The sequence below is a fragment of the Pseudophryne corroboree genome, chromosome 6 (assembly GCF_028390025.1).
Source record: "Pseudophryne corroboree isolate aPseCor3 chromosome 6, aPseCor3.hap2, whole genome shotgun sequence".
Taxonomy (NCBI): Eukaryota; Metazoa; Chordata; class Amphibia; order Anura; family Myobatrachidae; genus Pseudophryne; species Pseudophryne corroboree.
The window spans coordinates 199,217,459-199,235,023 of NC_086449.1; the positions used below are offsets into that span (position 1 = coordinate 199,217,459).

At 44.9% G+C, this 17,565-nt stretch overlaps 1 protein-coding gene across 2 annotated transcripts in view; it reads left to right on the top strand.

Annotated features, from left to right (window-relative positions):
* Nucleotides 1-17,565, top strand: part of DPP8 (dipeptidyl peptidase 8) — a 136,564-nt gene that overhangs the window by 48,716 nt on the left and 70,283 nt on the right. For both annotated transcript variants that reach the window (XM_063925597.1, XM_063925596.1), the window contains exons 10-12: nt 703-880; nt 2,392-2,551; nt 2,837-2,916. In XM_063925597.1, the coding sequence (XP_063781667.1) occupies nt 703-880; nt 2,392-2,551; nt 2,837-2,916 (418 nt within the window). The remainder of the gene's footprint in view (nt 1-702; nt 881-2,391; nt 2,552-2,836; nt 2,917-17,565) is intronic.

Sequence of the window (17,565 nt, forward strand, 5' to 3'; positions counted from 1 at the left end):
CTTTACTTTCTTGTCTAGTGTGTTTGGGTTTTAGGGGTCTATTTACTAAGCCTTGGACGGAGATAAAGTACCAGCCAATCGCTTCCTGTCATTTTTCAAACCCAGCCTGTGAAATTACAGTTAGGAGCTGATTGGATGGTACTTTATCTCCATTCACTTTATCTCCATCCAAGGCTTAGTAAATAGACCCCTTAGTTTTCCAGTGTTTGAGAGGATATGGTCAATTGTCATTTGCTCCCATGCATTACCAGATTTTTGTTCCAAACAGAAATATTGGACAGATAATCTTTAAGTGTGTAGGGCCCTTTAGTGCGATTAGAACTGAACCTAATTGAATTTCCCCTGAAGTGTAGGTGCTTGTACTTACTTCTCTGCAACTTTTAGTAAAACATTGATTTATCTTTCTAATTTTTCTTTGTATCGCAAAACCCCCCATCAAATACAGTATATAAGGCTAATAAAATAAATTATGAAGTTAAAGCTTTTTATGAAAATATTCTTGATGGTGCAGACAAGTTCATAAGGAATGTGATCTGAAAATGAATTACCGGTATATTGTTGCCATTGTGAATAAAGCTTTTATATGAACAGTTACACATAGCTTGCATGTGTGTGAAATTATTTTGGAATTAAATGGTTACTTTGTTCTGTGACTCCATGTCCTCAATCATGATGGTATCCATAACTTCTCTCTCCGTGCAGTGCCTGGGCTGTCCTGTTAGATCGTCCACAGACACGTCTGCAGATTGTCCTCATCCCACCCTCACTGTTTGTGGCTCCTTATAAAGAGCTTTCGGAACATCACCGACTGTCAGATTCTGTGTCTGACTCTGTAACACCTCTTGTGATCTACGAGGAGACAACAGACATTTGGATAAATGTATGTCACTAGTAGTTGTATATAGATTTTGTATTGCAGGCTTTCATTGTCTCTAATAACTTTTAATGAGTGGGGGAGTGTTTTTTTTTTTTTTCCGTGTGTGGGTGTGTGTGTGTGCGCGCGCGTGTGTGTGAGATGTCTTAGCTGCTAACCCCATATTTTCCTACGATTGTAGTTATGTATTGAATAATTTGCATTATGACTTATTCCACACTGACTAAGTGGTTTGTGACGCCATCACTGCTGTTACACATACTTGTATTCCCAAACCTGGAAAGTGCATGCTGCTCCTACTGGCTTACATGGATTATTGATCCCTTCAATGGTCCGCATCAGTACTTCACCATTAAACCGTTTTGTGCACAAATGTGGTTCCAGCATATAAACGCTAATTCCACTTACCTGTCACTTGGAACTCCCTTTGCCTACACTATGGCTGCCGTATGATCTTAGGTTCCACAAAATCAGCCTTATTAGCAGAGTTGGCTGCACTTGATCGGGTCTTAAAATGGATAGTCATATTTTCTATTCAGGGGTAAATATACTGTGCTGTCTGTTTTGGTTCTATTCTAAACCTGACTGTTACAGGTGAGGTCTTGCTGTCTTAAAAAAAAAAAAAAATGTGATTTACTAACCGTCAGGCTTCATCTGAAATCTGACTGAGAGGTCCGTTATTTATGCCGTCTGATTTGACTTTTCTGATCATAACAGATGGCAAATTGAAATTACAAACAGAAAAACAGGTGCCCAATTATATTTTATCCATTTATCACTGTTTAACCTAATGAAGCCTGCATAGTGATTTGTGTAGTGCTTTGCCTCAAACTCTTCTGCCATAGGCAGGTCTATTTTTTTGGGGGGGGCGCTTTTACATCGTCTTACAGAAAACCTGACCATTCGCAAATCTTCAGCCTTTATACTCGTTGATGTAAAATAATAGTTTGTACAATGGTCTATTGTCTAAAGTTGAATTTTTCTGCGAATTTGTCGGATTTGCCATAGTAAATTTACCCCTTAGTGTATGGTTTCCAATTGCAAATATTGGGGGCCATTCATTCTGTGCACCCCATGCTGGGCGTCTATACGAATGGGCATCTATCAGAATAATTCATAGAGGCTTTATCAGGATGGCTGTGCTAAGTTGGAGATACACTGCGGGAGTGTCAATTGGGATTTATGAATCTTCAGTCACTACAGTTTGGGATTGCTGCTGAAAATGGAATAAAGGGAGAACCTGTGGTTTCTGTCAGTCGGGCATGCTTACTAACACCAGCAGCTCTTCTTGTCAGGTGTGCATGGTTCAGTGCCCAGGATATGCAGAAGAAATTATATAGATTCTCTCTCTCTCTCTCTCTCTCTCTCTCTCTCTCTCTCGATATATAGATATAGGTATATATATATATATATCTCTCTATCTATTTTAGATACATGCGTACACACATAATTACAGATGCCTGTATTGAAGCTATCTCTTTCCTCTTCTCCATGATCCTTGTTTGTCTCTTCCTCAGATTCATGATATCTTGCACTTCTTCCCCCAAACCCGAGATGATGAGATCCAGTTCCTTTTTGCTTCAGAGTGCAAGACAGGTTTCCGGCATCTTTACCGAATCACCAGCGTATTGAGAGCAGCCAGTTCTGGTAGGGCAGGAGCTGACCTGCTGGGGCTCAGTAAGTTGTCTGTTGTCTTTTTCTGCATAATTATCTGCTTGATCATTAGTTTGAAGTTATGTCAGTTTGAAGTTCTCTTGCAAACTGCTACAGAGAACCTTAATACTCTATGCATGTTGGCTGCAAAAAAAGAACTCTTTTGAGCTATGTATAGTGAACATTACAATAGACTAAGTTTATGTAGAAGATGGATGAAAGATTAGCGCTTAGCAGGTTTGTAGTGATGGATATTTAAATCAAGGTATTTATTTTTCAATGTCCCAAATATGACTTTTTAACTCTTAGGTGACTTCCGATGTCCCGTAAAGGAGGAGGTGGCTGTGACCAGTGGAGAATGGGAGGTTCTTGGCAGGCATGGATCCACCGTAAGCTTTTTATTTTTCTCCTCCCCCCACCCTCTGTGTTGGATGGTAACACAACCTCTACCGCCCTCTGTATTGTATGTAAAGTTTACTTCTGACCTTGGGATTGTTGGGTGAAGCCCAGCCTATAAAAACAGCTGTTTACAGAAAGAATGGGAAATTGTGAAACTGAAAGGATGTGTTCAAGATCAGAATTAGTACACACCTATAGAACTTGGGTATTTATTTTTTTGGTTAAATAACCAAGAGATGCAGTTCTCCTTCATCCTCTGGAGAACACTGGGGTATAGATTGTGGTGTGTGTGGAGCCTGGCACTTTAAATCTTAAATGATTTGAACATGGCTACCCACCCCCACTCTATACCCCACCTGTCCTCAGTTTAGTTAAGTGCCTAGTGGATCCAGGCATTTGTCCCATGGCCTGCCGGGCAGACTGTGCTGCCGTAGTCTGCCTGTAACGAGGGAGCCTCCGGAGGAACCCACCATGGCTGGCACAGGTATGTGTCCTGGCTCCCTGAGCGCAGTGGCTACTGGCACTGCAGCTCTACCACATCCAGAGGCGGGGAAAATAAAGTGCAGCATGCATTGGCGCTCATACCATAAAGATGAATTCCTTATATTAAAAGCAGATGGGCTGAGCCATGAATTTAAAATGAATAAAGTGCATTTATTACATGGAAAGACTCATAAACATGGACAATGAACAATAAACAATATAAATTTCAAGGATGGGACCTGGAAGCCGTGTCTAATATAAAGTGGCTGTGCAGATGAATAAATAGACAATCTCTCACCAAAAGATGGCCCTGCGGTGGGCTAGCTTAGCATAAGCAATTTGTGGTCCAGAGCTGAATTGGCTCGGTACCACCGCACAGGGCTTGGGTCAGCAGGTTGGTTGTGCTAGAGATGTCAATGCTCCAAGGTCCATAAACGATCTTCTATCCAAATGACAACGCGTTTCGGTCGGTGAAACTCCGACCCTTTTCAAGTTTTGGATAGGTGTACTGGGTCCAAACAGCTCTTTATACCCCTGTGTATAATTAACATCACTATCACCTGTATTTGGAAGGTGTGGCGGACTCTCCCGGCGTCTATTACCGGAAGCGCTATGTGTTCCAGCGCTGGCCGGAAGTCCCGCCGCGTGCGTTCCATTGCTTTGCCGGAAGTGAAGCGCTATGCGTTCCAGCGCTGGCCGGAAGTCCCGCCGCCTGCGTTCCATTGCCGGAAACCTTCTTACGGCCGTAATGTTCCTCATAAGGCTGACAGGTGTCCAGGATAGGCTATGTGTAATGCATATGTTGCTCAGATGATCACAAACGTTAGATCCTCATAGCGCAGGTCCTCGTCCACCATCTTTGTTGAGGGAAAAGGACACCTTTTTCATATTCTCAATGGACCTTGTGTAACTTTCCCAGAGGACCCACTCTGACCAAGCTAAGTGTTACTTCGTATTCCCACTAGTCCTTCCCTATTACCCGAGTGGGATCACTCATTGCCAGTAATTTTAAGCGAAATTTCATTGGAGGACGAATAGCAACATATGGATACCCAGATGTGAAAAAAAGAAAGAAACATAATTATTAAAATACATAAAGGAATAAAACTTGTAAAATTTGTTTCTAAAATATATAGTTATTTACTCTAAAAACCATTTTAATTCAAAGTCCGCATTGTGCCCATTTGGTTTTAAAGTGTTGAGGTCAAATATCCAACGCATCTAACTTTGCGCCAGACGTTTTTTCAAGATCCCTGGTTTTCCAATTGGATTTGACTTGTTGAATTCCCAAGTATCTAATAATGTTCCCTTCACATTTCTTGTGCACCTTATTGAAGTGCTCCGAGAAGGGATGACTATCTAGGCCCTTGCGGATATTGTAGACGTGTTCCGCCATTCTAGTTTTTAGGGGCCTAGATGTTTTTCCCACATATACTAGCCCACACCTGCACTCAAGAAGGTATATAACATTTCTTGAGTTGCAGGTAATGAAGTCCCTGATTTTGTATTTTTTCCCATTGACTGTAAAGTCTATAGTTTTTCGTGAGATATCTTTTTTATATGTAGTCCGACACATTAAACAGGCCCCACACCTGTGAAAACCTTGGTTGCATGTTCTCACCAAGGTCTTGTCGGGTAGACTACTCTTGACCAAATGGTCCTTCAGGGATTTAGCTATTTTGATGGCGTCTATTATCTTCAGATTAGGGGTACCGCCATGGGCACCAGGTTCGCCCCCAGTTATGCCAACTTATTTATGGCATACTGGGAAATGATAACTGTGGACGCCGCCAGAACACTGGGGGCGAACCTGGTGTCATGGTGGAGATTTATAGATGACATTTTTTTTTTATCTGGAGGGGAACTGAAGAAAGCCTATCCCCTTTTCTAGAATTGTTAAATCAAAACAATTGTAATATCCACCTAACTTTTTCTCAAAGTAAAAAAGAGCTGGTCTTTTTAGATCTAAAAATCTATATTGAGAGGAATTCCATATGTACCCAAACCCATCGCAAACCGACAGACTCAAACGCCTACATCAATATAGACAGCGAGCACCATCATAAGTGGCTGGAAAATATTCCAGCCGGGCAATACAAACACCTCAAAAGGAACTGTACAGATCCCAAAGTATTAGAAGTCCAACTAAAAGAGATGGGAAATCGCTTTCGGGAAAAAGGGTACCCTGAGTCCATTTTGGGCAAAGCAGAAGAACAAGTGAACAATACAGATAGAAAGGCACTTCTATCTGAAAAAGTCCCCATTGAAATGAGTGGGAATCCTTACGAATGGGCTTTTGTCACCAAATATGGGGCATACCATAGAAGGATTGAGCAGATTTTCAAACAGAACTGGAGAATCTTGCAAGATGACCCTGTTATTGGAAAAATTATTCCGAACAAACCCACTTTTATTTACAAAAAAGCTAAATCCCTGAAGGACCATTTGGTCAAGAGTAGTCTACCCGACAAGACCTTGGTGAGAACATGCAACCAAGGTTTTCACAGGTGTGGGGCCTGTTTAATGTGTCGGACTACATATAAAAAAGATATCTCATGAAAAACTATAGACTTTACAGTCAATGGGAAAAATTACAAAATCAGGGACTTCATTACCTGCAACTCAAGAAATGTTATATACCTTCTTGAGTGCAGGTGTGGGCTAGTATATGTGGGAAAAACATCTAGGCCCCTAAAAACTAGAATGGCGGAACACGTCTACAATATCCGCAAGGGCCTAGATAGTCATCCCTTCTCGGAGCACTTCAATAAGGTGCACAAGAAAAGTGAAGGGAACATTATTAGATATTTGGGAATTCAACAAGTCAAATCCAATTGGAAAACCAGGGATCTTGAAAAACGTCTGGCGCAAAGTGAGATGCGTTGGATATTTGACCTCAATACTTTAAAACCAAATGGGCACAATGCGGACTTTGAATTAAAATGTTTTTTAGAGTAAATAACTATATATTTTAGAGACAAATTTTACAAGTTTTATTCCTTTATGTATTTTAATAATTATGTTTCTTTCTTTTTTTTCACATCTGGGTATCCATATGTTGCTATTCGTCCTCCAATGAAATTTCGCTTAAAATTACTGGCAATGAGTGATCCCACTCGGGTAATAGGGAAGGACTAGTGGGAATACGAAGTACCACTTAGCTTGGTCAGAGTGGGTCCTCTGGGAAAGTTACACAAGGTCCATTGAGAATATGAAAAAGGTGTCCTTTTCCCTCAACAAAGATGGTGGACGAGGACCTGCGCTATGAGGATCTAACGTTTGTGATCATCTGAGCAACATATGCATTACACATTAGCCTATCCTGGACACCTGTCAGCCTTATGAGGAACATTACGGCCGTAAGAAGGTTTCCGGCAATGGAACGCAGGCGGCGGGACTTCCGGCCAGCGCTGGAACGCATAGCGCTTCACTTCCGGCAAAGCAATGGAACGCACGCGGCGGGACTTCCGGCCAGCGCTGGAACGCATAGCGCTTCCGGTAATAGACGCCGGGAGAGTCCGCCACACCTTCCAAATACAGGTGATAGTGATGTTAATTATACACAGGGGTATAAAGAGCTGTTTGGACCCAGTACACCTATCCAAAACTTGAAAAAGGTCGGAGTTTTACCGACCGAAACGCGTTGTCATTTGGATAGAAGATCGTTTATGGACCTTGGAGCATTGACATCTCTAGCACAACCAACCTGCTGACCCAAGCCCTGTGCGGTGGTACCGAGCCAATTCAGCTCTGGACCACAAATTGCTTATGCTAAGCTAGCCCACCGCAGGGCCATCTTTTGGTGAGAGATTGTCTATTTATTCATCTGCACAGCCACTTTATATTAGACACGGCTTCCAGGTCCCATCCTTGAAATTTATATTGTTTATTGTTCATTGTCCATGTTTATGAGTCTGTCCATGTAATAAATGCACTTTATTCATTTTAAATTCATGGCTCAGCCCATCTGCTTTTAATATAAGGAATTCATCTTTATGGTATGAGCGCCAATGCATGCTGCACTTTATTTTCCCTATCTTGAACTTTTGTGATTTCATGTGTTTGTCCCGCTTGGTGGAGTAGCAGGGCTGCTCAGTCCATTTCACTGCGCATAATTCTTGTGTACATCCTTTCTTTTGTACTACATCCAGAGGCGGGACAGTGGTGGTGAGTAGATCCCGTTTTCTGGGTTATTGGAGGACATCTCGGCACCATAAGAAAGCCGTCATCATCCTGGTTTGGCTGCAGTACAGTGGCAACCTAAGCCTTTTGGAGCCGTGGCAGGGGATGGGGACAGGATTTAGCGTTGGCTTCTCAGTAGGTGGCCTTCGCTTATATGCTGCCCATTGGAGCCCCTGCAGGATGGGAAGCATAGAAGGGCAGCCTACCTCCCCCCCTTATGTCTGGGAAGAGCAATGCTGCAGGGTTAGTCACGGAAAAGGTTGACACTGTACAAAAGTTAGTGTTTGTGCCAAGTGTAAAAGAAATATCAATATGCATGATCGGACTCTAATTCGGGGCCTGTGAGGGCATCCCTGCTAGTGGATATGCTAGTTTGAGTAGCGATGCTGGCCAGGGCAATGTCAGAGGTGTTGCAACAGTTGGCATCTCAGCTTCCAGATATGTGGGGCCTCCTACACCCACTTCATTTGGCATGGCATTCAGGAGGGCCATCTTGTCTCTTGACAGTAGATCCGCTTTTCAGTCTTCTCTCTGTTGAGCCACCATGGACTCAGAATTTGTCCGGCTCTGTCCAAGGTTTGTGGCAAGTCTCTTCACTAGGGAGACTGCTTGGCTCTTCCTCCAGAGGCTCAGTTGAGGCATCCAGACAGAGGTCCTCAAGAATGGAGACTTTCAGCTATTCTACAGTCGTTGTAAGAATCAAATTTTAAAGGTTCATGTCAGGGGGAAGAAGTTAATCTAGAGTAGTCTGACCTAGATCTTCAGTGATGGAAGATAATTCCATCGACACCCAGGGTAGCTGCTAGGGTTTACACATCTCAGACGCTAATTCTCAGGAAGTCTCTTAAAGAGGGAAAGTAAGCAACTTGTTACTTTTCCTTCTCCTAAGTAGGAGGGTCTGCCTCCAGCTCTTTGGTCTCTCATTACCCATTGCCGACTGCAAACAGAGAATCAATACCCCACTCCCTTACACACATTTTGGAGGATCCCTTTGTTTCCTGGTTGTCCAAAAAGACTACTATCCCGGACAGTTCTCATCTCTCTCGTCCCTTCACACTGACGTCTTCCATAATCTGGTAGCAATGTGGCGGCTGCTAGATGTAACGGCGTCTCAGGTCAACCACAAGGTTGCTGTGTATGGTTGCATTCAGTTTGGGTGATGGATGTTTGATTTCTTGTGATGTGTTCTGTCAGTTATTTTTTTTTTTTTTCTTCCCTTTTTCTTTTCTGTCTCTGCATAGTTAAACTGAACTGAGGTCAGGTGGGTATAGAGGGGGGAGATCACGTTGAAATCATTTAAGATTTAAAGTGTCAGGCTCCACACACCACCATCTATATCCCAGTGTTCCTTGTCTATATATTAATAGCAGAAGGTTGACTTTTATGAGTGACATGTTTCTATGATGCCGTTGTCTGAGCAGGGCACATAATATACCAAAGTAAAGGTCTTGGTCTGTAGACTTGCAGAAAAATATTGGCATTGTAATCTGTTGCTTTATGTGCAAAACGTCTGCCTGGCATTTACAATGCATTCCCATTTGTGCTGTGGAAAATGTGACAGTTGGTGAACACTCCCTATGAACTTGCTGGGTGACTTGGAACATGTGACTGGTCTGGAGACTGTGAAAGTTATTTGCAGCCACCCACTTAGCAGGGATTTTCGAGGATTTGACTCCAAAGGGGGTAAAAATGGTTGAAATGGGGTATATCAGCTTGTTATTCATCATCATCATCATCATTATCATTATTATATATATATATATATATATATATAATATAGGTTTGCATGGGATAGCTGATGAACCCCTTCCAAAACATATTCACGTGGTCACCATAGGGCAGACTATCTGGATGAAGTAGGCGCAAGGGGACTACAGGGGGACAATCAGTCAGCATGACCGTGTCCTTACACCGGGAATGATCTGTGATAGATTTGTCCTGCTGCTCAGTTTACGGGACAGGCTAATAACTGCTTCCTCAGACCAGTGGGTAGGAGGCATTTTAGAAAGAAGCTTATTTTAGACCTATTGGGACTTCCCTTAACCATTTTTCCTGCAAAGTACAAAGGGTGGGGTTATACTCCTTAAGTGGCAGTTCAGCCATTGCTTTAATGAGGTGTTATTGTCCCAGTCTCAACGAGACAGGAAGGCCCAAATCTCAAACATATTCCTAGTTCATAGAAGGATCTGTCCTTGCAGCTTTTACTAAGCTTAAAATCTCCCATCAACACATGCTGGTGCCCACGTTCCTAATGGAGTCTCTTTGGTTGTTTGGTCTATTATTACAGTCATGGAGAAGGACCGATTGCGTCTGTAGACCTCAAAGATTCTTCCTTTCATATCCTAATTTAGGAAGGACACCAGAGCCTGCTAAGGTTTGTGGTGTCGGGGAACCATTTTCAGTTTAGAGCACTTCTTTATGGTTTGGCCACGGCTCAAAAAGTTATTACCAAAGTGTTGGTGGATCTTCTACGGTCACAAGGTGCAGCAGTCATTCTGTACCTGGCCAATCTTCTGCTAAAAGCAAAGTTTGCCTTCATTCTTCAGGCCCATCTACAATTGACAATACAAACTTGAGAAGCTCAAGGCTGGATAATAAACTTATCGCAAATCCCATCTGTTTCTTCACAGCGTATTAAAATTCTAGATCTTTTCAAAATTAAATCCATCCGAGGCTTCCTGCCGGAGAACAAAATCTTGTCCGTATGCAATCAGGTGTCAGCATTACTGGCTTCCACACAGGTTGTTGGTCCTTCAATTGCTGGGGATGATGGTATCTTATTTTGATGCAGTCTCTTATGCATACTTCCACTCCACTTAGTTTCCAGACTAAGCTACTGTCCCACTAGTTTAGAACAGATGAATCCATACTTTATATTGTCTCCATAGACCAGTTAGTTCCTGCTTTTGTGGCGAAACCAGTGACCTCTCTCTCCGTGCCGGCTAGTAAAAACTTGGATGACTGTAACCACTGATGACAATTTTTCTCTGGCTCAGGAGCTACTGCGTTGGACCTTCACTTATGATGCCTTTGGTCAAAAACGGAAACACATCTTCCCATAAATATCATCTGGTTTCTTGTGGTTCTACAGGTTTTTCTTGCAGGGTAGACTTCTCTTCAAGTCCGGTCTCTTTGGATTTAATCCAACAACACTACTGCTGTGTTCTATATAAACCACCAAGGGTGTACCCATAGCTCTTTAATTGGCTGAAATGACTAAGATCATTTATTGGGTAGAGAGGTTCATTTTGGCAGTATCTACGTTCTTCAAGGTGTGGAAAACTTTGAAACCAATTACCTTGGCAGAAATGCTGTTCACTCCAGGGAGTAGTGTCTGAATCCCAATGTGACCTCTCGGTTGGTGGAGCGATGGGAGTTTCTGCCAGATGTAGCCCTGATGGCCTCTCAGCTCAATCACAAAGTTTGGCTGTACAGGGCTTGGACCAGGGATACTCAAGCAGTGCTTGTGGATGCTATAACATCTTCTTGGCGGTTCAGTCTAGGGTATTATTCCCATGATTCCCTGAGTTTGCAAAAAGATCAAACTAGGAGTGATTCCAATCATTCTAGTAGCTCCAGATTTGCCATGGCAGTCTTGATATACCAACAACATCCTTCTGGCGGACGAATCTCTGTGGAGACTTCCCGGTTGCAGAAATGATTTCAGCTAAGTTCCCTTCTGTTATGCAGACTTAGGAGGTCATTCCGAGTTGATCGCATGTAGCAACTTTTTGCTGCTCGTGCGATCAACTTGAAACCGCCTATGGGCGAGTGTATTTTAGCATAGCAGGGCTGTGATCGCTTGAGCAGCCCTGCTATGCTAAAAAAGTTTCCGGCAAAACAAGACCAGGGTCAGACCTACTTACCCTGTGCGACGGATCCAGCGACGAAAGTCCCGGGATTGACGTCAGACATCCGCCCTCCAAACACCTGGACACACCTGCGTTCGTATCTCCACGGCCGGAAAACAGTGAATAGATGCCCCGGAAAGCCTCCCTGCTGTCAATCTTCTTGCGATCGTGCTAGCGATCACTTTCTTCTTTGTTCTAGTCACTTTCCCGGCGAGCAACGACGCGCGTGTGCATTGCGCCCGCCGCGCATGCGCAATTCCGACCCGTTCGCACCGCAGCAAAGAACAGCTGCGTGCGAACAGGTCGGAATGACCCCCTTAGCTGCTTGGTTTTGAAAGCATGGATGTTAAAGCCATGATCCTTCGGGCTAAACGGTTTTCAAACCTGGTCATCCAGATAATGATCAAAGTCAGGAAATGGGTATCTATTAAAAGCTATCATAGGGTTTGGAAGACATACATTTCTTGGTGTGAGAGTAAGAAGGTCCATACCTTGGCGCTTAACTTATAATGCCTTTTGTCCTTTTTACAAGATGCACTAGATAATGGATTGAAACTGGCCTTTCTGAAAATACAGGTTTTGGCTCTATCCATGGTTTTTAAAAATAAAAATGTACTCCTGTCATAGAGGTCCAAGCTTTTCTTCAGAATCCTGTTGCATGATCAATGCACTAATGATCCACTGATGACACCTTGGGATCTTAATTATATAACGTGGCATATGTTGCTGGCCATCTTCACCTGATGTGTCAAAGTTTTTTGCTCTTTTGTGCTGGTCACCATATTTGTTTATTCACCACAACAGGGCTCTTCGGCACCCTGCTCCTTCTTTTCAGCCTTAAGTGCTACGTCTGTTTCATTTGAATTAGAATTTTGGGTCTGAATTTGGCAACTGACAGTGGGGATGACTTGCCCCTTCTTGATGATGTTCCCACTTCCAAAGTCTGTGTGAATCGATGAGCTTTGATGCGGAAGACAGTCTTCTCATCTTGTATGATGTGCACAAGAGAGGTTGGCCTGTGTCCAAGCAGTCTGTATCAAGATGGTCACGGCTGCCATTCGTAAGGCATGCGTCTCATAATAGGTCCCTGTAATAGGTCCCTGTTCTGGAGCATATCGTTGCTCATTTTACCAGGTAAGTGAGCTCTTCTTGCAAGTTAAGTCGGTGGAGCAATTATGAAAGGCAGCCACCTGGTCCTCCTATCTTACGTTTACAAAGTTCTACCAGTTTAGTAAGGACACTGCTTAAGGGAGGAATGTTATGCGCACAGCTTTGGCTGAGCATACTCTCCCATAGGGGAAACTTTTGACCTTCCCCATGGTTAGCAGTGTTCCTCACGTTAGATGCCAGAGAAGATAGGATTCCCCTGCTGGAATCCATCTTGAGGACTCTGCAGTAATTACACTTGGGAAATTTGTTTCTCTTACTCCTTCTGGGAGACACTGTGTTACCTCACTTTGTTGTCGACTCTGTACTTTGCACCTCGGTTTTGTGTGGTTCTGGTTATGTGTTTTCTTTAGGTAGTGGGCTCTCCTTTAGGCTTTATAAAGTCCAGTGGACTCTTATTGACTCTTGAGGGGATGGTGGGATGTAGAGGGGAGGGTTTAGCAACAGATAAGTGTAGTTTTGTGTGACAATTTCTTAAAGCCCTCTCTACATCCCATGGTTAGCAGTGTCCCCCCAGGTGGGTTAAGATAACTGATGTAACTAAGTACCAAGAATCCCATTTACTCTTTCAGCCATGGGGGACCCTGGAGATACCATGGGGTATAGCGTCTCTGTTCTCTAGCATGCAGTTAAATGTATTACTTTGTTTGAACTTCACTAAAGGGTTCACTCAGGTGCGGTTGGAGTGGCTATCACTGATGCTACCTTGGAAGCAGCAGTGATGGCGTTGCATGGTAATGCAGCATAAGGAGTCTATTACAAGCAGATTTCTCCTTCTGCAGAAGTGATCCAAGCTGCATCCTAGGACGCAACATTGGATTGCTCTCCCACCATCATATGGTGCAGCGCAAGCAGCCCGTCGCAGAGGCTTGTAAATCTCCACCCTCTAAATGGTGGCGGCACGTCTTTGTTTTCACATATTGAGACCGTTGGCACCCCCTCCCCGCCCCCCTTATGGCAGCAGACTCTACCACTGACACTCTGTTGCCTTCCTGCTTCCGACGTTGCGGGACCCCGCGCACACAGAAAGATCATGCGCAAAGTACCGAACATTGGTACTTTGCGCTTGATAGCGCTCCATCAACAGCACCTGAAGACCCCCTATGAGCAATAAAGTTTCCAAAACTTTACAATATGATGTGTCATACTTTTATGGTTTACAGCAGGGGGCTGTACACGTTGCTTGTTCTGTTTATTTATTTATTTATTTATTTCTCCTTCATCCACTAGGGGCCACTGGAGCGTAGTTACAATGGGGAAATAGTAGGCAGTAATTGGGAGCTGGCACTTTAAAATTCTCACACTGTGGCTAGCTCCTCCCCTGCTATCTCCCCTCCAAGCCAGTCTTAGTTTAGTGCCCGAGAGAGCTGGTTCACTTGGGTTTAGCTGAAGAATTTTTTCTTTTTTCTTTATTTTTCTTTTTCTTTCACACACCTCACAGACTGGCAGCTCTGCCACTGCCAGTCTGCACCGCGGGAGCTGCCGGCGGGGTCCCATCGCAGCTGCGTGCGGCTCGGGATGGGCCCCGGCTGAGGGAGACACTGAGCTCTCCTGAGTTGGCCGGACACCGCTGCGTGCGGCGCGTGTCGGGGCCACTCCATCCAGCAGAAGATTCCGGCAGCATGGCAGCGGTGAGTATCAAAAATGGCCGGACACCGCTGCGTGCGGCGCGTGTCGGGGCCGCTGGGTCGAAACGCCTGACGGAAGGAAGCGGTGAGTACAATCTCCCCCCCTCCCCCTCCAGACTGATGTATGTTTTTACATTTTTCAGTTTCAGTGTTTTAATACATGGATGGACAGGCTCCCCTATACTCTCCAGTCAGACAGGCTGGAGTGCATAAAAGGCTTACTAATTTGAAATTGGCGCCATTATGTGGGGGGCGGAGCTTCAGCCCGCTCTGTAAGCGGGCTCAGCGCTCTTCACTCCCCGGCTGCAGCATACAGGCAGCCGGGTGATACATTTACATATATCATATATCTGTGTAATAATTAGCATCCACAGTTTTTTTCTGTCTACATAGCTCTCATGGCAGAGTAGTAACACCTATGGTTACGATGCCCACGAGCTAGGGTTCGATTCCAGCAAAGGACACACTCTCCCCGGCCGCAGCATACACACTTACAGGCAGCCGGGTGATAGTGCAGTTTTAATTTGAAAGTGACCTGAGCAGGGGGGCGGAGCTAACTCCTGCTCCGTTCGGCGGGCTCAGGCTTTCCGCTCCCCGGCCGCACATCGCTCCCCGGCCGCAGCATACAGGCGGCCAGGGGATGCATGGGCGCTTTCCGCTTACTATACAGCGGATTTGAATTTGGCGCCGAAGCGGAGGGGGCGGAGCTAACTCCCGCTCTGTACGGCAAGCTTTCTCCGCTCCCCAGCCGCTGCAGCATGACGAGACGCCGCTCCACAGTCCCCCGAAAGCTCCTTTCCTCTCCTGGCTGTGCAGGGAGGATTCTTTACATGTATAAGGTATGAGGGGGGGGGGGGGGGGGGGGGGGGGGGTGTTAAGCTTATTCCCCCCCCCCGCCACCCCCCCCCCCCCCCCCCCCCCGGTGGAGGCTCCCAGCTCTCATGGTCTCTAGGCAACACACCTGTCTCTGGAGTTTGTAGCTTTTCTGTGCAGTGTACTGCAGAAATATTGTTACATCTTGCTTTGGCTACATTCCTCCTGCAGGGGAGTCCTCTGCCCCATTTCAGACATTTAGATCAGGGAATCTGCTCTATTACAGGAGCTGGGACTCGGCTCATTGATAATTAAAAATCTACTGTGCAGTATTTCTTTACCCTACAAATACACAGTATTTATCTACCCTATTAGGTGCACAGTAATTATCTACCCTATTAGGTGCATGGGTTCACTGTGGTGTGTGTATATAGATATATATAGATATGTTTGTATATATATATTTAAGTGTGTGTGGGTATGTATATAGATATGTTTGTATATATATATATTTAAGTGTGTGTGGGTATGTATATAGATATATCCATACAATACCATATATAGGGGATAAAACAAACACTTCCGCAATGTTTTCTAGAAACAGAATACCCCACCTTGCCACATAACATTTTCACCCATCTTTTCTCACAGGCTGGTCACCATTTTGAAAAGCCAGCGGAACCTCCGAGAAACTTCTGGTGCACCTAAAATAGCGGCACACTACATACAGGGCGGGGTGTTGCCTTCCCTTTATTATTCCTTGGTGTCACTAGTTACTAATGCTATTTGTAATTGGGGAATGTGTGTAAGGCATCAGACAAATAGCGCTGTGGCTCAGGACGCTAGTAGCGGGTATCTGAACAGGGGTTTGAATCCAAACAAAACTTTAAGGAGAGCTCCTATAGCCCAGGGCTAAGACTCCTGTCCCACAGCGCAGCGCTACTGGTTCAGGTCTCCGCTGCTCCAGAAAGTTTAGTTGAATCGTGTCGGTCACACATTATAGTGCAGACCTTGCTTAGGGCTGTGTTTATTTAACCCACCTTTTCTCCTTTCGTTTGTCTCACCTGGGATAGTCAAAGAATTCCCTCTTAGGTGTGAAGTATGCGGTGGAGCCATCTGGTTTGCCCTCCACGCACCTGCAGGACACTCCTGTTTGAACAGCTCAGATTATGCAGGTAATGTCACTGGTAACCAGAGACCTTGTATGTCATTTCACCTCTCCAGGTTTCTAAAGGAACCTTGCTAACTAACCTTCCATGTTACAATACTGATGATGTTTGTTTTCTGTGGAGTCTGAACCTGTGTCTCAGAATATCCAGGTGCATTATACAGCAGTTCGTCTGAGACTGCAGGTAAAGGAGGCGGACACGTCAAGTCCATCAGGGTTCGACGCCGATGACGAAATGACAGCGACTGGTCCAGTTTCGGATAAGCTGGCCAGGCTCCGGTAGACGGCCGGCAGACGCCCGAATACACAATTTCAGGTATCAAACAAAGTTTGTTTTCCTATCCTTTCCCCGCAGACGGCAGGAAAGGGTATCAGAACCTCTCCAGGGTATACCCCTCGATGTATCGCCGGTCCAACAAGCTGCCGTTTTCCTGAGGCAACCTTGCTTAGGGATCCATCGAAGACATATACGGCAGCAGGGTTCTACCTTGTCCGGAGCAGGTAGGTTGTGGAACAATTGTCCTCTAGGTTACAGGATGTTTCGCATCCGGATCAATTGATACTTTGGTACGGGTCAGAATCACGATTCTGCTTTATGTTCTTTGGAGGTCTCCACGTCTACAGATACGGAACCTGCATTTTCGCTTGGGCTGTTTTAACCCGACGACCTCTTGGGCTGCGACAGTGACAGGTGAACATGAGATCCTACGGGGCAGATGGTTCAGGGGAAGGAACTTTCTGCAGAGTTTCTTGAACCATTGGAGGTAAGTCCACTTTGCTTTCTCCTACTTCTGCCCCAGCTCCAAGACAGACCTTTACCGGTCTTTCCTTTAGATTTTTACCGTGCCCTTTCAGGCGTTTGACTCCACACGGGCGATATCTCTGTCGCCAGGGGATCTCAGAAGGAAAAAAAAAAAAAAAAGCTGAAGCAGAGGTTCAACATCCTCGGTCCAGTCAGACTTTACATCATCCTATACACACACTAAAGGTCAGACTTTCCTACCACCTGGAGGGTCCCAGGGTAGACGCAGGTCGGTGGGAGAAGGCTTGGGCGGTTACAGACTAGATTTGGGAGTACAACCGTCTCGGGAGTCCCTCGGCAGGGGTCGGCCGATTTACGATGACAAGAGAGTCATACTGCAGGCGGCGCTCCATATGCTTCTAACCGGGTGTTGATCCCTGTTTTTTACATATCATTTGAATCGGGACAGTTCTCAGGCCTTTGTTTTCTTTTCACGTTCCGAAGCCAGTTGGCTCGGCCAGGCCTATTCTGGCCTTAGAATCCTTTCAGTCTGTGATTGCTAGTTGAACAAGAAAGGGAGTTTTACGCGTCCCTTGTCTTCAGGG